The sequence below is a fragment of the Typha latifolia genome, chromosome 1 (assembly GCF_019914945.1).
Source record: "Typha latifolia isolate L0001 chromosome 1, TyphaL0001v2, whole genome shotgun sequence".
Classification (NCBI taxonomy): domain Eukaryota; kingdom Viridiplantae; phylum Streptophyta; class Magnoliopsida; order Poales; family Typhaceae; genus Typha; species Typha latifolia.
The window spans coordinates 2,789,709-2,813,129 of NC_133086.1; the positions used below are offsets into that span (position 1 = coordinate 2,789,709).

At 37.9% G+C, this 23,421-nt stretch overlaps 4 protein-coding genes across 12 annotated transcripts; 2 read left to right on the forward strand and 2 right to left on the reverse strand.

Moving 5' to 3' along the window:
• The first annotated feature begins 285 nt into the window (after positions 1–285).
• Positions 286–8,181, forward strand: LOC140801253 (uncharacterized). 4 transcript variants are annotated; one of them, XM_073156279.1, is made up of 6 exons: positions 286–2,829; positions 4,343–4,668; positions 5,728–5,795; positions 5,965–6,200; positions 6,320–7,452; positions 7,572–8,181. In XM_073156279.1, the coding sequence occupies exon 1, from the start codon at positions 290–292 to the stop codon at positions 2,684–2,686; it is 2,397 nt and encodes a 798-aa protein (XP_073012380.1). In that variant the 5' UTR covers positions 286–289; the 3' UTR covers positions 2,687–2,829; positions 4,343–4,668; positions 5,728–5,795; positions 5,965–6,200; positions 6,320–7,452; positions 7,572–8,181. The 4 variants fall into 4 exon arrangements, with proteins under 4 accessions (XP_073012380.1, XP_073012396.1, XP_073012372.1 ...); XM_073156295.1 differs by lacking the exon at positions 5,728–5,795 and having other exon boundaries at positions 7,561–8,181; XM_073156271.1 differs by lacking the exon at positions 5,728–5,795.
• Positions 5,878–7,316, reverse strand: LOC140797388 (endo-1,4-beta-xylanase 5-like). Its single transcript, XM_073150787.1, is given in 9 exon segments — positions 5,878–6,026; positions 6,029–6,132; positions 6,134–6,170; positions 6,173–6,242; positions 6,380–6,547; positions 6,549–6,741; positions 6,743–6,918; positions 6,921–7,169; positions 7,248–7,316. Coding segments are annotated over 9 exon segments (1,215 nt in total).
• Positions 8,182–8,616: 435 nt separating the features above from the next.
• LOC140786830 (adenylyl-sulfate kinase 3-like) lies at positions 8,617–14,769 on the reverse strand. 2 transcript variants are annotated; one of them, XM_073135555.1, is made up of 7 exons: positions 14,423–14,766; positions 12,344–12,484; positions 10,692–10,841; positions 10,309–10,427; positions 10,140–10,224; positions 9,941–9,987; positions 8,617–9,059 (listed from the first exon to the last, which is right to left on the reverse strand). In XM_073135555.1, exons 1-7 carry the CDS (start codon positions 14,631–14,633, stop codon positions 8,961–8,963), a joined length of 852 nt encoding a protein of 283 aa, XP_072991656.1. In that variant the 5' UTR covers positions 14,634–14,766; the 3' UTR covers positions 8,617–8,960. The 2 variants fall into 2 exon arrangements, with proteins under 2 accessions (XP_072991656.1, XP_072991734.1); XM_073135633.1 differs by lacking the exon at positions 9,941–9,987 and having other exon boundaries at positions 14,423–14,769.
• A 3,651-nt stretch (positions 14,770–18,420) lies between these two features.
• On the forward strand, positions 18,421–22,787 carry LOC140781152 (uncharacterized). 5 transcript variants are annotated; one of them, XR_012107683.1, is made up of 3 exons: positions 18,421–18,951; positions 20,918–21,164; positions 22,011–22,787. XR_012107683.1 is itself a non-coding variant. In XM_073127019.1 (2 exons), exons 1-2 carry the CDS (start codon positions 18,511–18,513, stop codon positions 21,086–21,088), a joined length of 612 nt encoding a protein of 203 aa, XP_072983120.1. In that variant the 5' UTR covers positions 18,421–18,510; the 3' UTR covers positions 21,089–22,787. The 5 variants fall into 5 exon arrangements, 1 of the variants encoding a protein (XP_072983120.1); XR_012107687.1 differs by having other exon boundaries at positions 22,039–22,176; XR_012107674.1 differs by lacking the exon at positions 22,011–22,787 and adding an exon at positions 21,318–21,649.
• Positions 22,788–23,421: the final 634 nt, after the last annotated feature.

Sequence of the window (23,421 nt, forward strand, 5' to 3'; positions counted from 1 at the left end):
TTCCAACTACACGATTTTTTTTCCTTTCATTTTTATAAGTCTATTGACCTACACGAACGTTTGAAATGAAGGCTAAAATTTTACGTCCCTTACATGCAAAAATATTTTCTGTTACATCGATGCAATTAAAAGAAATTGAAAGCAAATTTAGGAGTTATTCAACTCAAAATTAGCACTTGTGAGAGAGTGCTGTAACTTTGAATTCCGACGTGTTTAGAATTTGAAATGCCATATATATATATATATAAGATCACTAATGTCGGCTACACTCTCCCTCCCCAGAAACCTAATGGAGCCACTCTCACCGCCACCACCCCCCTCGCCGGAAGACTCCGACCTCATTGCCGCCGTCTCCTCTGCCCTTCTCGCCGCACAATCCCCTTCTGCCCCACCACTCTGCCGCCTCCTCTCCCCCTTTCTCCCCCACCTCTCCCCCTCCCTCCTCCCCTCCATCGTCTCCGCCGCCGCCTCCTCCCCTTCTCTCTCCCACCCTTCTCCTCTCCTGTCCTTCTTCCGCCACCACATCCTCCCCTCTCACCCCGTCTCCGTCTCCCTCCCTTCTCTCCTCTTCCTCCTCCCCTCCCTCCTCCGCCTCCGCCGCTTCTCCGACGCCAAATCCCTCCTCCTCTCCTTCATCCCCTTCGACCCATCTCGCCTTCTCCACCGCCACCTCCTCCACCCCTCCGCGTCCCCCCACCTCCCGCCCCTTTCACGCCCTCTCCTCGACCTCGCCGTCTCCGCCTACTCCCAGTTCAACCACCCCCACCTTGCAGCCCAAGTCTTCCACTCCATGCGCCGCCGCCGGCTCCGTCCGTCCCTCCTCACTTCCAACATCCTCCTCTCCGCCCTAGCGCGGTCCACGATGACCACCCTATCCTCCCCGCTCGCCGTCTTCCGCGACATGCTCGCCCTTGGCGTGACCCCGAATGCCAGTACTTTCAATATCCTCGTCAAGATCCACTGCGATCGTAACTGCATCCCCGACGCAGTTAAATTCGTTAATTCCATGTCCGGCTTCGGCTGCTCCCCCGACACGATCACCTTCAACACCCTCCTCGACGCGTATTGCCGGCGCGGCATGCTCCGTGAGGCGCGCGGCCTCCTCGCCGACATGAAGGACCGAGGGATCGCGCCGAACCGCTCTACTTATAATACTCTTGTTGCTGCTTATTCGCGCCTAGGGTGGATTAAGGAGGCCACTAGGGCTGTTGAGCTGATGACGGCGTCGGGGTTTCTTCCTGACCTCTGGACTTACAATGTGCTTGTTGCGGGTCTCTGCCGCGAGGGGCGGGTCGATGAGGCGTTCCGGCTTAAGGGAGAGATGGAGCGGCTCCCCACTGCGATGCCGGATATTGTCACGTATAATACGCTGGTTGATGCCTGTTTCCAGTGGCGGAGCGGGTCAGATGCATTCAAGGTGCTCGACGAGATGCGGGAGAGGGGGGTGCGGCCTAGCTTGGTAACCCATAACATTATGGTAAAAGGGCTGTGCAAGGAGGGGAAGTTAGATGAGGCTTTGAATACTTTGAGGAAGATGGAAGAGGAGGGGCTGTCCCCTGATGTCATTACATACAACACTTTGATCAGCGCTTACTGCAAAACGGGGGAGTTTGGGAAAGCTTTCACCTTGATGGATAAGATGGTGGGAAGAGGCCTCAAGATGGACACTTTCACTCTCAACTCTTTGCTCTACAACCTCTGCAAGGAGAAAAGGTTTGACGAGGCGTGTGAGATGCTCCAAAGCCCACCCAAGCGAGGATTCGTGCCAGATGAGGTCAGCTATGGGACGGTGATCTCTGCATACTTCAAGGATGAGAATCCAGAGGCAGCAATGAAGCTGTGGGATGACATGAATCAGAGGAAGATAATGCCGAGCATCACCACCTACAATTCGGTGATCAGTGGGCTCTGCAAGATGGGCAAGACTGATGAGGCTATTAGGAAGTTGAATGAGCTTATGGAGGTGGGGTTGGTGCCAGATGAGACTACATATAACACCATTATTCATGGGTACTGTAGGGAAGGAGACTTAGAGAAAGCTTTCCAGTTTCATAATAAGATGGTGGAGAATTCATTCAAGCCTAATGTTATCACCTGCAATATTCTTATGAATGGGCTTTGTAATGGTGGCAAAGTCGACAAGGCAGTGAAGCTCTTTGATTCATGGGTGTCCAAGGGGAAGAAAGTGGATGTGATCACCTACAACACTCTGATTAAAGGCCTATGCAAAGAGGGGGACATAGATGCTGCTTTACGAATGTTCGGTGACATGGATGAGAAGGGATTGCATCCCGATGCTTGTACTTACAATGTGGTCTTGTGCACTCTTTCAGAGTCAGGAAGATTGGAAGAAGCACAGGACATGCTTTCTAAGTTGGTTGAGAGTGGTACATTGCCTGAGAAGTTCAACTTTCTTTTATCAGGAGAGGCTTCTTCTGCAGCAGGAACAGAGAAGGGGCACGAAGAGAAGCCAGATACAAATGCTGAGGAATATTCAGAGGTTACTGTCTCTGGATCCTACTCAGATCGTATTAATGAGTTGTGCAGTAGTGGGCAGTTCAAAGAAGCTAAGCTTGTTCTGGAAGAAATGATGCAGAAGGGCATTCCTATCAATAGCTCTATATATCTTACTATGATGGATGGGTTTATCAGGAGGCAGAAAAGGATGACAAAAGGGCCTGGATAAAACTGATTATCATGCCAACTTGCTTCCGTGATATATCTCATGCTCCTGAGGGAAACAACATCTTGATGTTTGATCATTAAACTGATCAGACCTCCTTTGATTGTGGTAAGAGCTGAGATAAAATGAATTTAAGTACAATTTTGGTAAGTAGTCATATTTACATCCATAAATCCATTGCAATATCTATCCTTGTATTGCAATTTTCATTTTTTTCTATTATTATTATTTGATTATTTTTCACTGGTGGGCTGGACCTATAGGCAACACTTCTAGCAACCTATTATTCACCAGATATCTTCTTTTAGATCTTTGTTATTACATTTGCATTTTTTTTAGGAGAAAGATAGAAGTCTGATCTAGGTACTACAGAGTGGCAAGAGAAGAGGAAGTAACAACACAGTGAAGGGATGTTAACTTCACTTCAGCATTTCTGATTTTTGTGGCTGTAGCCCGTATCTTTTTCTTATGTTCTTTTTGGTTATTCAAATAGAAACATATAAAAACTTGTGAACAATATGAAATATTATATGGGGGTTCAGTTTCCCTTGGTCCAATACTTACTCCCTGAAATGGAATCTTCGTATTGCTTGAAATATCATGAAACATTTAGAGAATTTTATACATAAACACAAAAACTTTGTTATGCAAATATTGAATAATCTACACATTATTGTTATAATGGAGCAATAACTTAAATTGTTATGAAAACTCGCAATCCATGATATTATCATTTGGTGATCAGAGGTGAATATACTGTGATTATGTCATGCTTCAGGAAACTATTTGTGGACTGATGCTGGACTGAATCCCTTTGTATAAATGCTTAATAACTTCTCTATGCGACGTACTGCTTGATTGCCTTTGTTATTTCTTTCTCATTCTGATGGTATTCAGGCAAGATTTTGAGTACCTAGTTTTCAAGGATTATTTGAAGCAGAATTTGTGGGCGAACAAAAAATTTATCAAATTATCTTAACTAGGATTATAGCCAGTTTCTTGGAAGATGATGGGAACACAAGTTGAGGATGCAACTTTTTGCATTGGCAAAATGAGACAGATTGTCCATAAAATCCTGTTTCTCTCACAGAAGATTGAGAAAGAAAGCAGTACAATTAAAATTAAAGGAGAATGGGTTGTTCAATTGAGGGAGGGAGTTTTGGTTCTTATGATTTAATTATTGAAATAGATCTTTCAACATCCCTCCTTTATCACTGATAAAACTTAAAGGGTGGGCTTTTGAGGAGTTTTAACAAGAATAAGGGTGTAATATGACAAATATCGATAATTGCCATGTTTTCCCCCTAGTATTTAAATAATGGGCAGTTTACATTATTACATCCAAAGAAGTGAAGAACCTTGTCTAGGTATCTATGTCCAGGATGCTCCACTCTCTACTTTACTTAGTTGGACTTCTCATAACATTTGAACCTTACCAAAATCTTATGCTCTTGTGGACTTGCAAATGATGGCTTTCCAACTATAATCTTGCTCTTGACAGAAATACAGTAGCAAATTCCATGTGGAGTCACTTTTGTAGTATTAAATTTAATGCCTTACATTGTCAACTTGCTTATTTTCCTTGTTATTGATCTGTCTATCTTTAAGTTTGGGTTTTTTTTTCTCCATTTGTTCATGGCTCTGTCTTTCCACTTTCAGGTGTTAAATGATTGAAAAGTTATATGTCCTACTATTGTGGGTGGACCACTTCATCATGGAGTGAATTTAAAACCATGGTAGTCTTCAATGAATTGCTGATGCAGATATTGGGATTAAAGTCTGATTTAAAATTTTGACCACCTAATATGACAGAAGTTAATCTGCACGTGTTGGTCTGGATAAGACTTTCAGATGCTTGTCATCTGTGGTGAAGCAATAATAGAGATGCATTAAGATTTTGCAGTGCTTATCCCAATGTACTCAAAAGTGATCTGGAATGATAAACGTTTTCAGTAATCCACCATCAGCAAGATGGATATCTTATGGTAACTTTTTTTACATCTTACATCATATTTCTTTAATCAAATTAAGTACGCTGCCAAAGTTATAAAAAGAAGTGTTGCTTATTTCCTTTCTTAATGTTATGTTGTGAAAGAAGTTCCTGGAAATGTCTGTTCTGCTTGTTTCTGCTTATGTCATTCTGAGCATTTATTGGGGTTAGTTAGAAATAATAATTTTAGTGGTACAGGTAGGATTTTATCACGAAGACTGTTTAACTGCTCTTTGTTTGCGGTTGTTTGCGGCTCTGTGCAATGCCCTTTTCATTTACAAAATTGTTTTCTTCTGAGTCTTTATTGAAGATATTGCTGACTCTTGTATCCATTTCCACTGAAGTAGAGTAGAATTACTAGTTATTTTAAGTAATGAAAATCTAGAGTGGTCTTGTTAATCTCTATAATGTTATAGTTGGAAAACCAATTGCAAGGTAAATGAGATTTATATACTTGCATATGTCAGTCTTTAAGGATGCAGAACAAGAGCAAATGAAAGGATGGATTATATTCAAATTTAGAGCATAAAAAAATAGAGAACAAACATGAAGTTGCTTTCCAGTAGCTGGGTTTTTTTTTTTTCATATTCGTAGTATTCCTGCTACTATTGAATTTGGTCATATCATTGTTATAAATATTGAAAATTTTGAACCCCCTTAAGTCTGTGCAAAGAGTGTGCTTAAAGTGCCAGTATAAGAATGCGAAGTTTTTGGAATATTTTGGTTTCGTCATGAGAATGTTATCTTGCTTGATAAAAGTATAATTGAATAACTATGTAAAAACTCATAATTTGGTACTACAAGAGTAACATAAGGATAGAAAGATTTAATTATGATGGTATCAAGAACTCTTGCCATGATAATTGGAAGTTCATCCTCCTTGAATCCATGCTAATCTATGAATAGCTATTCTGGTGTCTAATGATAAGGTTTAGCAATAATTTTGTTCGATCATCATTTGGGAGTTCATTTTGCAGTTCTTCTTTATCTTCTTCAACAGTTCTTCCCCCGTAATAGCATACCATTGGCCTCACCTGTTGGCACTTGTTTACAGAGTTTATGAATCATGGTTTGACAGAAGTGTACAAAGAACGAACCAACACCAATCTATGTTTGTTTTTGGTAATTTTCCTGTTCTTTCTATAGCAATTACACAATCAAAATGATGAGAGAGTTGAGAATATTAGGATTTAAGAAAATGTAGTTAGCCGGTTTTGGACTTGTTAATCCCAAATGCTTTTGCTTTGACCGGAATAATATAATCAAACTGAGATCCTGAGTCTACTTTCAGGCTTTGTACCGAGGAGAAATCTTCTGAAGTGTGGCTTAAAGTAATCTCATGGAAGAGATGGTTTCAAAGTAACCAGCACTTTTAGTAGTGCCTACTACTGGTTTTTTCTTCCGCTCGGCTATCAGCTTGTCCACCACATTTCTGGTTGGAAGGTTCTGGAATTCGTTCTGTCAAACACATTATGTTACACCCTTCTGGATGCCAGCTGCCCACATCACGATCCCTTGAACAGCTGGGTGAGCATAAGCTTCTCTCAAGATTTCTTCCAAATAGTTTACCTACTACCAATTTTATATTAGAAATTTGGAAGCACAATTGCAGGAACTCATAAGCTATAATTTTTATTATTTATTAGATGCCTACCATCGAGAGAGTATTGACATCAGAGTCCATTAGGAACTAGTTATGAAAGTACCTTGTTTCGGTCTTCAGCAAGATCCACTTCTGTAAGCCAAATGGGCACCTTTGCTCCTGCAAGAGTATCCAGAGCTGATTGCATGTAAGGAATGTTTGGTGTGCCAAAGTGACCTTCCAGCCTTATAGCCATCTTTGCACCATTGCCACAATAGAATACAATCTGCTTTTAACTTCTGAAGGTACTTAGCTGGTGTTGCCTTGACATCTCCAGGCTCTTCCAATGTATTGTAATCATTCAGAAACATCAGTTTGTTGGCGTCTAGCTGGTGAGCCTCCTTGTAGAAGATTGAAGATGCATCTTCACCTAGCTTGCTCTCAAAGAAAGAGAAATTGATGTTTTCATTGATAACGTCCCAAGCATGATCTGACCTCCCTATACTGACATAAGGATTTTATCTGCCTCATTGTTGCATTCCAAAGTTGTTGGTTGTTGAGCCACCATACCCATTCGATCTGGTATATGGGCTCATTCCAGAAGACATTGTGCCCTCTGACAGCAATTTTGTTATTCTTTGAGAAGGCAAGCATTGCATCAGCTTAGGAAGGTAGGAGTAGTCATATTTGCCTTTGGCATACTCAATACTGCACCATTTCATCTCATTCTCGAAGGTAGTCACTGTGAAACGAGAAGCGAACCAGCTCTGATAAGCAATGTTATTGATGATTTGCTCTTCAATAGCTGAGCCAAATGGGAACCCTGGTCTGATTCGCTGGAGGGAGATCCTTGCACCTGGGAGGGACTTAACGTGGTTATCTACAGCTTGAAATCTCAATGTCTTCTTGCGCACCTGCATGATTTGTTCATGTTCTTCTGTTCCTTTTCTTTGTATTTTGATAATGTTGTGAAATGGTTAATCTGGAATTACCTTACTGATACTTTCACCTTGATGAGGTCTCCACTGTTCTTTAGTGAATGGTTGTAAGGAGACGCTCATCTAGGTGAAAGTATGAGTTCAACAGCAGTCTAAGAGGATGGTCATCATTCGGCTACCGGAAAGTTCGTTGAAGACAATCCCATCAATGTGTCACACAAGATCTACCTCCACAAAGGGAAGCTCTACACCTTCTCTGGTAATATCTTACAACCAAATGTTCACTCTAGCCTCATAGTCCGTCAACTATGGCTCAAGTATTTTAGCTTCAAAACTGCTAAATAATCATACTTACCATGTTTCCCAGCTTGGCTGCAGGTCAGCAAAGGAAGCACGATGTCAGAGCCATCTTCAAGACTGCCTATGATATCATCCATGCTGGTGTCATCAAGGCCAATTCAGGCTGTTTTACTGTCAAGGCTTCTGGAGTAGCTGAACTACTTTTCTAGTTAAGACTTCTAAGACTGTAGCCATGATCAGTGCTTCACAGTCAATGCTTCTGGCTAGCTGAACAACAAAGAAAAGCTCCGCGTGAAGCTGAAAGACAAATTGAAGCAGCTAAATACGCAGCTTCAACATTTCAAGGCAGTGAAAGTTGTAACCGCCGAGTTTCTCATAGGCTTTTTCTAGCAAGGAGCTGTGATATTCATGAGCAGCTAAGTGGGCGAGAGACTAGCTGCCCAACATTTACTAGGAAACAAAACATAATTCTGTGCTTGATACCTGGGTTAGGGTCACAGAACAAGAAGGAAACTGAAAGAACATCCAAAAAGAAGAAAGAAAAACCTTTTGAAGTAGAGAAGAAAATATGAATCATTCCATATATATATATAGTCTCTCATATATGCCTACTTTGTGACCCATATGCTTCATATTTTCTCTTCTTCTTTGACACTCCATTGAATGAATAACTTGTTCCTATTGATTATGGATCTAGAAATATTATGCTTGCAACTATAAAGGACCTTAAACCTCAATATATAAGGCACCTCATTACTTTCACTACCCCATTTTTCTGAGTGGCTACTGCTGTTTGAGTACATTGATTTTCCGTTTTCTAGAGATTTTGGAACATGCTAAGAACAACTTTATAGGCTAATGGATTTTCTCCTCTGTTTTCAAGATATAAGGGTTATATTTACATCCGTATTAAGGCAATGTAACAGCTGTTGAAGGTTATTAAACAAGACAGTGCAGTTGTAACCTGTAATGGTCATATGTTACTATAAATTCCAAACTAATATTAATGATGTGACAACAAGAGGCCATTCTAATATAAATTAAAAAAAAATTTCTAATTAAACCGAGACGGTGAACAATACTGCTATCTTAATATAAAACAAACAAACTCGCAAGGGGCACATTTCAAAAGGTAAGCAATACAAGTTGCCTCCTTTTCCATCATATAATTGTCTAATACCCCCATCCTCATAATAGGACAATAAAACAAATTCTGATACACTCGTTTTGTAACAAATTAAATGAATAGAAATGACAGGCTCACTGAAATGCATAAAAGAAACAAAAGAATGAGATTATTGGAAGAGAACACTATGCAGATACATCTGAAGAGACCATTTTCCCATGTTTTATCATGGTCTAGTGACCAATGTGCAACTTTTGCTGCAAATGCTTCCTGTTTATTGTCGTTTGCAGCACTGAAGAGTGTCAAATGGGTTCACAAGTTGTGAACACATGTATATCAATCTATGCTTGCAAAAATCGATTCTTTCCGAGGTATGATATTACTTGCTCGGCCATAGCATTAGGTGAAGGGCACCCCCCATCTTTCATTTGAATTACTATCTGCAAAAGCAAAGCAAAAAATTTCAACTTCATCAACAAGTCAACTAACTGAAAATGTTTTCTTTATAAATCTAGAAAGAAAAGTATAACTTCCATTTTATTTCTTTCAAAATTTTAAAAATGAGCAGAGATGTTTAAAAGAGAAACAGGAAGAGCTGGACCAGTGAATATTGGAAGCATAAAGGAAAGGAAAAGCATAGCATAGGTATGATGATTCACTTATATTAGGAACAGATGACCTCGATGCTTGCTAATATATTCAGAGATGCAAGTTCTTAACAAATTCATCTTGTCAAATATTCAACTGTACAAGTTATGTGCCACAAGGTAAACTTTCTATATATACTAACAACAATTTTCAACATTGATTCAAAAGGTCACCTTCTATGACACTTTGATTGAGAAAAATATCCATGGTTCAGTGTGTTAAACTAAGAAAAAGAACAAAACTAAAAAATAACTTACAGATATTGGACAATAACTGGTTCATCGTACAGTTGTCACCTTTCTTGGCTCGATAGTTATTCTCATAGTTCAAGTTATATGACATATACCTTCATTAATTCTCACCTTGATTTGTTTGATTCAGCAAACCACATGCTCAACTGTTTTAATATATCCAATCTACAGAAATAATATGACTTCCTGGAACATTTGAATGACCTAACTGAACATTTTTTATAGTAGGAAAGAAGGATACTGCTTTTAGAAACAGTAAACCAATATAGATGATGATGTATTATTACTAACTTTTGTTGCCAATTTATTGCTCATCCAATAATGGGATCTGGTCAGAATGTAAAACTATAAAGATCTTAGTCTTAGATTGGTCAGGCCCATGACAATCACAGTACCCCTTTTCTTTGCAATGATGAACTCACCTCACAATCCAAGGGTGGCTCATATGGATCATCTATTCCAGTAAAACCTGCAGGTCAACCAAATTTAACTTCCATATGCATAATAAAGGAAGATGATAACTGTATTTAGTTCTATTTCAACAAAATTATTATTTGCAAGTCTTAATAAATAGATATTCATGCACCTAAAGTAAAAGTTTGATAAGTAACGGCAGCATACCTTTGATCTTTCCCGAGCGTGCAAGCTTGTACAAGCCTTTGGGATCTCTTAGTTCACAAACTTCCAGTGGGACATTCATGAAAACCTAAAAAACTTGTCTTATTAAATCACTCAAGAAAGAAAACTTCCTTTGGCATCTGGATTTTAGTACATGTAAATAAGCAATTACTTCAATAAAAGTAGAATCTGGAAGTAAAGCACGACAGGCATCTCGGTCTTTTCTGTATGGAGATATCAGACAAGCTATGCATATAACCCCGGCATCTGCGAAGAGCTTTGATACTTCCCCTGCAGAAAGATTTGAAAAAGAAAACAAAAAAAACCTTAAATATTGTCCTTTCAGATATTATCTTTAAAATCCCACTTATCAAGCATACTGAGTATTGGACACAGATATGTCAGAGAACTTCTAAAACCAACCATAAAAAGCCAATTGATCAGAGAGACAAGCTTACGATAAACTATGATGGAAATTTCTGCTTACATATGTAAGTTAGCTGCATCCTGTCTGTTAATGGCAGGAAAAAGGACAAATGACAAAAGTTCACTTACCAACTCTGCGTATATTTTCTGCACGATCCTCTGCTTTGAAACTAAGATCTCGGTTTAGGCCATGTCTGAGATTGTCACCATCAAGAACATAAGTAAGATATCCTCTGCAGTGCAGCTCTCGACTCAGCGCACATGCAAGCGTGCTTTTCCCTGTAATAAGAAAAGTGCCCACATGTAAGAGAAGAGATAGATTTCCCTCAATAATAGCTCTATTGTTGAGAACACACTCTGGATCAAGACAAAATCAACATATCACTAACAGACGGCTGATCAGGGACTGAACCATAATTTAAGAGTTGTTTTTGTTTTCCATTGATGTTTTTTCAGTTTATACAAAACCTAGCCAATGAAATTTCTCTTTAATGAGCTACTCTGATGTGGCATTTGTCACCTGGTTTTGTTCATTTTCAGGGTAAATGGAGTCCAACACATGCTAAAAGAGGGGAATAGAAGATGGGCTGGAATCTTTTATGGAGGCAATAAGGTTTCCATGTTAACCATACAGACCCTAAATCAGGCCGCTGAAGTTACCTTTGTTTAGTCCCGGAATTAGGTAGATTTTCTTTACGGATATAAAGTTTGGCTTGTACAGGACAATTTTATTGTTTCCAGGATTAAAATTTGGAGATTATGTGAGTTTCTTCTTCTTAGTTGCTCCAATGTTTCTCTTCGCTTCCTTTTTTCTGTCATCTAGGCAATCCAGTAATTTTCTCCTCCCTATTCTTTTTTTTATGCTGGTCAACCTTAGAATAGAAAAGTCCCGTTCATTCTTTCCTCTTCTTTTCCTCGGGCATGCCTCTCCTCTTCTTTGGATTCCAATTGGCAGTAAAAGGTACTCAGCTTGCTAAAACAACTGGTAACAAGAAGAAAAAAAGAAGAAGAAAAAACATCTAGAAATTAACTTGTGTATGTCACTATGCATGCTCTTTCCTTTTGATATGGACATAATTTTTAATTTTTGTATAGCACATAATTTTGATAATTAGCTTGCAAAAGGATATTATTACTCTTACACAAGCTAATGAGCAGCAGAATGCTCATTGTTATCACAGATGGAGATACATCATTGCATTGTAATTGTTCAAATGTTTGTACTTTACAAGTGGAACATCTTTCTATTATGTCACGTTGCCACATACCAGACACAAATGTATACCAATATAATAAATTATGCTTTACCATTGAAGCTAGAAATAGATGAGTAGGAGTACTTGGTTTCTATTGTGAGTTTATAATGGTATGTAATTTTCTCTTGTGGATACAACATTTAACACCAATTACAAGAGTGCAACCCATAGTTCAACCTGAGAAGTCAATAGTGAACAAATCTGTACTGGCTGAAAATTTAACTACTCATAATAGAAGAATAAATAAAATATGATGAATGAACTATATCTAGTTCTCCAAATCAGATGCAGGAAAAGCTCTCAATAAATCTCAGATGGGATCTCAGACAACAAGATGGATAATTCAAGTAGTATACTCAAGAAAAAGTTAAAAAAGTATAAGTGATGTGTCTAGACAAGAATAACGCATCAACTAGGATGTTTAAATGGGCATCATAGTGCATCTTAACCAAATAAAAAGGTATACAAATATCATTTTGCACAAAAATTATAAACAATAAAGATAACAAAAACAAACTGACTGACCTGAACCGCTTAGTCCAGTAATCCATATGACACATCCTTTTTGCGCCAGTAACTTTTGCCTCTCAAGTTTCCCAATTGGACAATCATGCCATAAAATGTTTGTCGACATTCCAACATTTGATGTCACAAGGTTATCTATCCCTAATATTGTGGAAGACAAAACATGGTAAGGGACATGATAAAAAAAACAATATAACACTGAAATGTGCAATTTAGTGATTCAACCGTTAATCAAGGTATTAACATCAGTAATTCAGTATTGGCTTTACAAAATGAATGCAAGAGTTACCTGAATTGCATTATCACAAACTTTCCTAAATCGCCATAATTAACACACTGTCCAGTATGCTTCATTTTCCCCTTGGTATCATAATTATCAACTGTTTCACAGTATAAAGTATAAACATCTCCATTTTAATTCTTTTAGTACTAAACTGCTTAATATATCCTTTAGAAATTTATGTATTTCACATCCTCTCAACTGAAACCATCTGTACCACTTCTGTTTTGAATGGCCAACTGGAAGTCGCATCATAGCAGATCAAAACTTTTTTGATCATGTCTTGCAAAAAATATGACTAAGCAAATATTAGCCTCTATATTGCGAGGATCACTTAAATTTTCTGTTTAACCCAGAGAACAAGATCGACATAACAAGTAGTATTGTTGACTTTTAAGGAAGTTAACTGCTTAATGTTGAGATGCCACTTACATATTTCAAATCCTATTAGCATCCTAGGTACCAGTTTTCAGCATCTGATCTCTGCTTTGCTTTATGATGAAATAGAGAAATCAAGTCATTAAATGGATATCTACCCTTTCAAAATCTCCATACACTTACCATTAATTATACAGCAAATGGCAAGAATCTCATTTACTCTTTCTATCCAATCAAAGTATGTTGTGTCCATCCAACAGCCAGCTGCATGGGCACACACCTGCCTCTTATATCCTTTTGAATACATGATTATCTATGATCCTCATTGGTAAGGTCCAACCAGCTTAAACTAAATCTTCCCCTTTCCCAGTATTTCATTTCTGATCTATGACATGCCACCAAAAACTTGTCTACCACTCTACCTGCACTTTATTCACGAAATCTTCCATCAAGAATAATAGGTTCAGAGGAGGCGGCTAAAACAGTGAGGAAGTTGGTTCAGCGGGTGGATGTGGAGATTCTGGACTGATTGGAGTTTAAATTCTGATTACTTATTTTAGCTGGGAATGTTATCTCTCTGAATTCTGGTTAAAGTACTGTTTAGTATACTATTGTGTTTGCTTGTTCAGTTAAACCTGTTCAGTTTTAAATGTTCTGTCAATAACCCCTAGTGGTTTTGTTGAGAGTTTTCTGTTGTAACGTTGGGGTCTATGCGGTTTTCCGGGGGTGAAATATGCAATGATCAGTTTGTATGGCCCAATTTTGTAAGGTTTGGATGTGTTTATATGTTTCAATGAAACAGGGTTTTGTCTTTTGTCAGAAAAGAAGAAGGAGAAGAAGAAGAAGAAGAAGAAGAATAGGCCCAAAGTTGTCTTCCTAGCCTGCCCAACTTCTTCTGTGCTTCCTATCCCGTCTATCCTAATATTTCGTTTGCTTATCACAGTACTGACTTGTATGGACCCGCTGTTCTTCACGTCTTGCATACATATATCAGTATCACCGTCGACGTCAAAGGACCCACCAATTTATATTAGTGTCCCGAAGCATTTGGAAAATACTTACATTTTTCTCTCTCAAAAAAAAAAAGATGAAAAGCTTCCCTAGGTATCAAATTAAAAGGTTTTCCGGATTCGATTCCAACAATCAAGCAACTTTCGAATATTAAGTTCAAGTTGCAAGATTCTTGCTTTTTTTTTTTGGTTGACAAAAGGCAGCATCTGCTCTGTTTCCTTGAACAAAATAAAAACAGCATAAAGATGAGTTTGTTTGAACTAAAGTCCAAACCAAACACCAGCAAACAGAATATCCCATCATCAATATTCAAATATCACCACAGACATCAAGGAGATTCTTGCGTAAATTAACCATCAGATTCGTCGAATCAAGAAGAAATCCACTATGAAACTAAGTGATTAAGATACCTGGACGCGCCGACTCACAACGGCTCTCATTCCTCCGACTAGCGAACCCGGTCCTCTTCTCGTCCTCCTCGGGCAATGCCGCCGCAATCCGGTACCCAACCCTTGATCTCCCCACACCGAAACCTAGATTCCTGCTCTTCTTCTTCTCCTTCACCGCCATCGCCGCTGACGGCAGCGGCCGGTGAAGGGATTGTGCGGAAAGCGCGAACATTTCCTCGCAAGGAGCGCCGAAGCATCCGATCGATCAAATCGGCTATTTATAGGAAGAGAGGAGGACTCGGTGAGATAGATCCTTGGCCCGAGTTTAATGCCCACCCTTTAATTTAGATCCTTCTCTTGGGAACAATTACCATGGAAGCCCAAAAAGTATGGCTAATAGCACTCTTAAAATTAAATATTATATAAAAGTTTCCTCCGTACAACAACTTTTAATGTGACGTAAAAAAGTTTAAAATATATTAGATTTCGAAGAAAAATAAATACATATTTTTTTATTTACTTACTAGGAATAGATTTTGGTTAAGAATAAATAATAAATAATAAATATTTAATTACTGAACATAACTATGAATCCCTAACCAAATTCAATGACTCATTTAAACTCAAATCAAATAAGAGCTTAAAATTAAGTGTATTTAATTTCTATATTATATAGAAATTTTATTATAATATAATTTACATAATTTATCTACGTGTGCACAAGAGCTTAATTTTACTATTTTAAAAATTGAAGAGAACTTTTTCTATATAAATACCTAATGTTATGCAAATCGATTATTTGTACCCAAAAAAAAGAACTTAAAGGATTCTTAGAGTAAATAGCTTGTGATAAAAAATCACGGATTTAAAATCTCCGTAGACGTTCGTACATATGATTTAGATTATTATAGTTGATTAAAAAAATGGCGCAATTTTCTAACCAAATAAGTTAGCCATTGTCTAGCATTAAATCTGCGAGCTCCCAATTGGTTTCAAAATTTTAATAAAAAACTTGACCACAATATGGAGGGAAATTAAAATATCCCCCACTTACCAATGGAGGATGCACCAATTTGGGATTTGGGTTCCGAGGAGGATGCAACCAATCTCACATCGGGGAGTGTGACTTCCACGTGTTACTGCGCGTGTCTAAAATTCCACTACCATTAAGAAAATGATCGATGAGGAAGCTTAATGGATTATGAGGTGTGTATCATATTGCGAGAAAATAAATTATTGTTTTCTATATCCGAGTATATTTATATTATTAAGTAGTCCTGTCAAGATAAACAAAGCAGCTGGAAGTTGGCATGAATATATATAATTTAAATAGAGGTCAGATTATAAAAATCTTAAAAATAATACGTGAATCACAGCATAGATAAAATATAGAATATAATTACATAATAGTAAAATACTTAATTTATAATTATTTTTCTCCCGAGCCAACATTTATCAATCACCCGCCCCTATAATCTATTCACATCTCACTTTCCTCCTAAAAACACACTAGCTAAAACCCACCACCTCAAATTTTATATTACTCCTCATCTCCTCTTAAATATTTAATTCACCTCATCTCCTCTCCTCGCTGAGCACATTTCACTGGGGTCAAATTGTATTTAGAAAAACTGAAAGCAATATCAGACTATATAACTTTCAGTGATGTGTCTCAGCCACTGTATCTTGGATATCCAATCATCGAGCATTCGAGCTTGCTTAAAATAACTCACTACCATGATCACTTGGTGAGTTCAATGGAGATGATTGAAGTACCAACTCATCTTTTAGAATTCTTGAGCGAAGCTAGAAACATCTTTATTAACTCGCATTTAAACCACTCAACCAAGTGCACAATAATGACATGCGTACGTTGCGGTGGGGACACTTTCTCTTGGGCATCTCGATCATGATCGTGAAAAAAAAAAAATTAAATTATATATCTATGGTTGATCAATGATCAGTGTAGTAAAGCGATCGAGTTCCACCATAAATGTTATCGGTACGAACCCTGTAGTATTAACGTTGATATTAGTAAATTAATATATGAGTCAGTATGTAGTTGATGTGATTTACAATCAATTTAATTATGGAGGCATCCACTTGGTGTCATAACTCCAGCCTACTTAATTAAACACCACCATTAAAATAAATAAAAAAGTTCTAGAGCAATCTGAGTAATTGGGCCAAGTGAAGTATGCTAGTTTGGCCTTGTTACCTTCGGCTCAGTTGACCACAAAAGTACAGATAGATGGGCTTCATTTGAACTAGTTAGTTAGCAAAGAATTTGGTCTATTTTATGCTCAGTGCACGTGTTAATGCACTAGTTATATTTATTGCTCCATCATTTCCATACATCGGCAGTAAGCCCTCCAATATTTAACATATACTTAACAGCCCGTTAAGCGCTGTCAAGTTGTTCAAGGCAGGAGATTCCTACATGCTTTGCCCTAATCAGCCATCTAATTTTATCTCCTCAACCCATAAAAGTATATCTTTTACCAATACATCCCCTTAGACTATTGAACGACTCTAATATTAAATAATTATTGTGAATAAAATTATTTAATGGTTTAGTTTTTTTTTTTATTTAAAAGCCCGAAGGTTATATATGGGCTGAACAAATTTTTAACTCTCTATAAATACAAAGATACTAGTGGCTTAACAGAATAATTCGACGGTGCAATGATTTGGAGGAGCAGCTCGATAGTATAACTGTTTGGAGTAATATCTTGACGATATTTAATTTAGAATAATAACTCAACGACACACCTAACTTAGAGCCTAAACTAGATGACTTAATATGTTTAATATGTTAGCTAGAGTTTAGTGAAGCCAAAGTGTGTTGTACGTAGTATAGCCTCTCGAGGTCTTAAATTATTTGAAAAAAAAAGGTATCTTTTGACGGTTAGTCTTAGCTGGATTATGGAGGAGTGGGTCTTGAACCTGACAGGAATACGCAAGTGAAGGCCCGTATTGGGCCGACAGTTTGGTGGTTGTATAAGCGGTGCAACAGGGTGGATTTTGGTGGTGATATTAAGTCCGCTCGACGAGTTGTGCATCTTGCGGACTCCTCTAGGCTCATGCGAAGCACGTGGGCAAACGCTAAGCCGGTGAGGCGGTGACACAGTCCAAGTGGGCCACTTCTGCGCAACGGTAGCTTAAGCACAACGGTGACAGTGCCTATTCATCTGCGGCTTATCAAGATGGATGGGGCCGGGGTGGCTTTGTGCAAGGATGATGGGTCCCCGAAGTCCGGACTCTTCACAGAATGGGTTTGGGGCTAATCCCACCAAACAGCGGAGCTTATGGTGGAATTGGACTCTTTTGTATATTTACTTATTTAATTAATTTAATATATATATATATATATATATATTGTATTTTAAATTAGTCTTCTTAATATGATTATTTTTTAATAAAAAATATAGTGAAAATTCTCATTGATATCTTTAAAATAAGACTAATAGCTTTAAAAATAATTTTAAATTATTAAACGTTTCGAAATTATATTATATAAAATAAAAAAATTAAAATAACTCAGAATATAATATGAAAGTCATTTTAAAGTTCGTGACATTTTTAACTGTATTATTTTTGTTAAAAATTATTTAATAAAACTAATTATATATTTAATTTAATTAACTAAGTTATTTAATAAAAATATAGACAAAATTTTAATTTTTAGATTAAATTTTTATAAGATGAAATTAAAATTTCAAAAATTTAAATAGCATTTGAGGCTTCAAATTCTTAGATGTGGTTCCAAATTTGGAGCTCCACTCCACTATAGTTGACTTTAAGTTTGGACAATTTGAAGCTTTGGAGTTAGCTCGTGGAAAATTAGAAATTTAATAACCGAATGTCTTTCTATTTTGAGTTCTTTTGAAAAGGAAAGGTAAAGAACTCTCACGTGTTTAGCGAGAAAAATCATGTTGACGATTAGGCGGCACACACAGTGGCTGGCAGGGGCAATGGCGCGCCGGAAGACTTGTTAAGCCTTATCATTTTGGACACTTGTTAGCCACAATTGGCCAAGCTGATCCTAGCTAATCTTAGTTCCTCTCACAGAAAAAAAAAAAAAAAAAAACTAACTCTTATCTTCCTTCATGGCGTCCAATTCCCGCTTCCTACCTCGTTCCCATCTCCTCCCTTCGAACCCAAGGCAAGAAGATTCCCCAAAGTACCCCACAAACCCTTCCCTAATTCCCACCATGACCGAGATCATGGACTCGTCGCGCTCGCAAGGCATTCGCATCCGACTCCGCACGGTGGGGCCCTTCTTCCAAGTGCTTGCCGAGCCCTCTGGCGAGCCGTCGTCGCCGGTGCCGGAGCTGGGGAAGGCCGAGGGAGTAATTAGGCCGTGGTTAGGGGGCAAAGTTCTGCACCTCGACTCCATCCGGATGAGCCGGGCGACGTTGGGAATGGACCGGTCCATCTTCGGGTTGGGGCTCTTCCTCGGGGCTGTTGCTGTTCGACATGGATTCGATTCGGGTTGCGTCCGAGCCGAACTACTTGCTATTAATGACTCACCTCTTTATCACTCTAAGGTATCATTTTTCTTCGAAATGTCGGTGTAGTAGTTGTTGCTAATCAGTTGTTTGATGAAATGTCTTTTGTTTTCCTTTCCAGAGATTTGTTGCAATTGTGTGTTATGGGATTTTAGAAAAAAATTAACTTGGTGGTAAAATGGATCAGTTGTGCATACAATTTCGAAAGAATTTAGGGTGGAATGCTTGGTTTTTGGTGCTTGCTCCTAATTGCTCAATTCATGTTCATGTTAAATGGCCATAATATAGGAATTTATATAAGATGTGGCATAGCACTTTGCAGAAGTGACAAAAGGAGTATGTCTTTCAGATTCAGTCATCAGTCGTTAGTTCACTAACTTCCCTAAGATCTTTAGCTGTTGGAAAACAGCAGTTTTAATCTTTTGAATTCTAACGCTCTCTCAGTTCTAACCTGGAGACATTTTGACAGGCCCAAGGTGTTGAATTAAATAGTGAAACTTTTATATTTTAATAAAAGATAGGTCTGGTGGATTCAAACTTAGGACTTGCTAATACTATTTTAATTCACCATCTTCTATAAAAGCTTAAGAAGCTTATAGAGAAGGGTGGAGTAGCTATGCGTGGCAAAGCAAAAGTTCTAGCTGTGATGATGTCTATAATAGTGGCAATTTCTAGCAAATGTGGAGGAAAAGATAGAGATACTTCTCAAGAAGGTTAGGGAATATATTGAGGTGTTGCAGATTATTCTTAAGGAAATACAAGAGAAGGTCTCTTTTCTTCTAATAGGATTTGATGCTTTGGTAGGAAAGATGTCTATGAAGATGTGTCCAGAGGAATCAATCAGCATGGAGAAAACAAATTCTGGTCCTCTACTTTCATGAGCCAAACTTATTTGTGAATGTATTCTAGGATTGGAGCTGGTTTTGTGAGAATACATTCTCACTCTTACAGGACCAGTACTTGATAGTTTAGGAGTGGCGTAGTTCCTATTCATAAACTTAAATTAAAGCAACTAGTATTGAGCTCGTTTAGTGTCTTGCTCAAAGCTAATCCAAGAATAGAATAACCATGCATGCTCAGGCTTCAGGGTCACTACTCACTACATAACAATATCAACCATGACACTTTGCAATTTGCATATTTCATAGGGAAAGGTGATACTGCAGCTGATTTGCCAAAGGGAGAGTTGCTTGCACTAAACAAGATGTAATATATGAATAGATATAAAATAAATGGTCAAAGAATGTGCATATTTTTGTTATTCAATGAATTAATTGTGCAAATTTGCCAGTTCTGATTGATAGAGCACATGTTTGATTTAGAATACAAATATTATGTTAATGTTTTATCTTGCTAGTGAGGTTCAGAGCTTTATGAACTTCAGCCCTAGTAAGTGGCTTGTCTCAACCCTTTTCAACAAAAAAAAAGAACCAAAACCACTAGAAACAGTCCTTAGCATAAGCCATAGTTCTCCTATGCGAGATGATAACAATGGGCCAAAGATACTGTTATCTATAGGAAATCAGAAATATCAAGGAAATGTGAACCGAAAAAAAGAAGATCAATTTGGAGACAAGGAGAAGGATGAACTAGGGCCTTGAAGCTTATCAGCCATAAATCAACTGATGCTAATTATTCATGAAGTTTCAAAGAAAATAACACTAGTTACAACCTGTGAAAGCTCTTAGTGAACAATTAAAATAAATAGTTTTAATATTAAAAGAATGCATAAAGGTTATCATTTTTGAAACATGTAAAATATATCATTTATCTAACACACGTGAGAAGCTATAAATTATTTTTATTACAAACTTGACTACATTAGAGTTGGCAAAAAGCTTATCTGCTTAACCTAGACTGAAAGTTACTCATTTTACCAAGTTCTTAATGGGCTCAATACATAGAATCTAGAGAGTTTCATTGAAATCTCCCCTTGCACACACATGTGGTGTGTAATATATGTGTTATGATATTTAACTTGCTATGTATTGTTTTTGGATTCTAGCTTGTTAGGTTCTACACAAGAATGGGTTTCAGGGTTGTGCATGAAGTGGAGGGAGGATCAATGGGCGACCTGGCTCACATGTTGGTATGGGGAGGAAGAGGTACTAAAATGGAAGCTGACGTTGAGGAGCTACTCTTTAAGTGGGGCAAAAGGTTTAAACCTCAAGGCTAATATGGTCTGCCAAAGTGTGTTTTACCGTTCTTGCAACCAAATGATGCCAAACAGCAATCATATCTTCCTCTTTGAGGTAAAATTATCTAGATTCTTATTATTTTTTTTTTCTGTAAAAATTTACATATAAAAAAATGTCATTGTCATGTTTGTACTTTGTACATTTAACTATCATCTGTCTGAAGATTTTTACACTTTTTTCCTGATATTTGCTGATATTTGCTTTCAGCTAGATTGACAAAGCTACTGGATATATACATACATATAGACATGCAATACTGCTGCATACAAATCAAAACATACTATTTGCTTTTCACCGCCTTCTGCAGATACACAAAGCCATAGTTTGGCAAGAGAATAAGCGCTGCCGAAGTGATCAAAGTGCATGTTTAAATCATTCTAACCAAACATTTTTCAGATCATTTGGACACTTGGATTTGCAGTTAAAATTGTGCAGATAATCAGTTGTAACCTCTTTATGATTAGTAATGGCAAAAAAATTCTAACCTCAGTTCAGTGGTTTGCACAAGTTGATCAGCTATTCCAAATTGATTTGTTAAAGGTGGTTTCATAAATTAGTCTAGCATATTTGAACTCTCTGACATTTGTTATATATATATATATATATATGGAAGTTCTAGTCCAAGCGAACAAGGACTCGAGACACAAGATAAAATAGCTAATCAGTTGTCGAATGTTTTTCTGAAAGTTTTTAGGTAAACTCTGTGCAGCTTAATATTTTGGAAGGATTCGATTGGAAACGAGTTCTTCTCACTGTTTGAAACTAGTTCTTTATTAGTTTTGGTAATATCCTATATGTTAAGTCAAATAGGATACGGCTTTGTCATTACCACAGTATTATACATGTAGATATATAGCTGTCGCTACCTTGGTTTGATCCTCTCCAGTGGTTTGATGTCAGAAAACATGGTTGCCGGAAATTACTGCAGGCATAATACTTGTCAGTCCTTAATTCGATTTTTTAAACATCAGCTAAGCAGTTACTTCCACGAATTTCTGTCTCCGGGTCTGTATCAAATCCTCTCAAGCACTAGAGTACTCTGAAATGGAACCACGACATCTGCCATACACTTCACTTCTACATACGTGACACTATTTCCGGGCCCAAACCCTACCGCCGTCAAGGTGATCGGCGGCCCCGGGGAGCCTTCTGGCTTCGGCAACATGTATGTCTGGACGAGCCGTCGACCGAAGGGCCGACTCGGATGCTTAATCTCATGGGCGGGGTTCAGGGGATTGATGTCCTCGCTGGTGTAGAGAGACGGCATTGCTGGGTGATGAGGAACATCGTTCTTACAACAGGAGCATGTTTGCGGTGGTAGGCATGGAAGAGATCGATTTACCGGTGAGGGAGTACGTAAGCAGTGGTAGGAGGCACTGGCTTGTTTACCATGGCCAAGGGTTACGTTCTCGGAAAGACTTGGTTTAATGCCAGCCACTGGTGTGATCTTGGAGTCGGATGTATTTATCTTGTAAAGATAGCTGATCCAAGAGTTTGTGTTTGTTTAATTTAAATTTGTTTGTAATGGATTCACACAAATTATATGCTGTAAGTTTGTTTTCGTTAAGTACGTATTTGTTTGGTGTTTCTAAATTTGGATGCAATTCCAAAAGACTATGGGCTGTAATTCGTAACACTTTATTATGATCATCAAGCCAAGGGCTACGTTCTCATCAAGACTTACTCCTTTGATTCTAGCACTGGGGATGCAATCTTGGAGTTGGATGTCTCTGTCATGCAGCAGCAACAGTAGTTAGTCCAAGAGTTTGTGTTTGTTTGTTTAAAGTTTGGAATGTGTTTAATTGTATTCATGGATCAGAAACTTGGTTCTTGTCGTGACCTTGGTTTATCCAGGTTTAGCCAATGGTCGCCGCTCAAAAGTTTCGCCGGCTCATTCTTCAACAGGCACGCGGTCAGAGATCACTTTCTCCTCCCACTGCTTTGGAGCTCACGGTTTCATGTTCTATCGTCAACTAGGCTTCGACCAAGGAATTACCGGTTAGAGTCAGACTCAGTTGTCGGTAGGTGAAGCAAATAAGGGATGAGTTTGGGCTGTTGTTTGCTTATTTGAGTCCTTAATCCTACAAATAAATAACTTACCTTGATTATGAGGATATTATATATGAAAAACCTTATCAACTATTTGCAATTTGGCTCTTATATTTTCAGTTATATTTACAAAAAATGAAAGGATAAAAAAAATATTTAGGGCCTGTTACATTTCTGTATTTAAAATCATCAAAAAAAGAAGAAGAATTTGAATGATATCCGGGTATTAGGAACAGAACCTTATGAGATTTGAACAATAAAA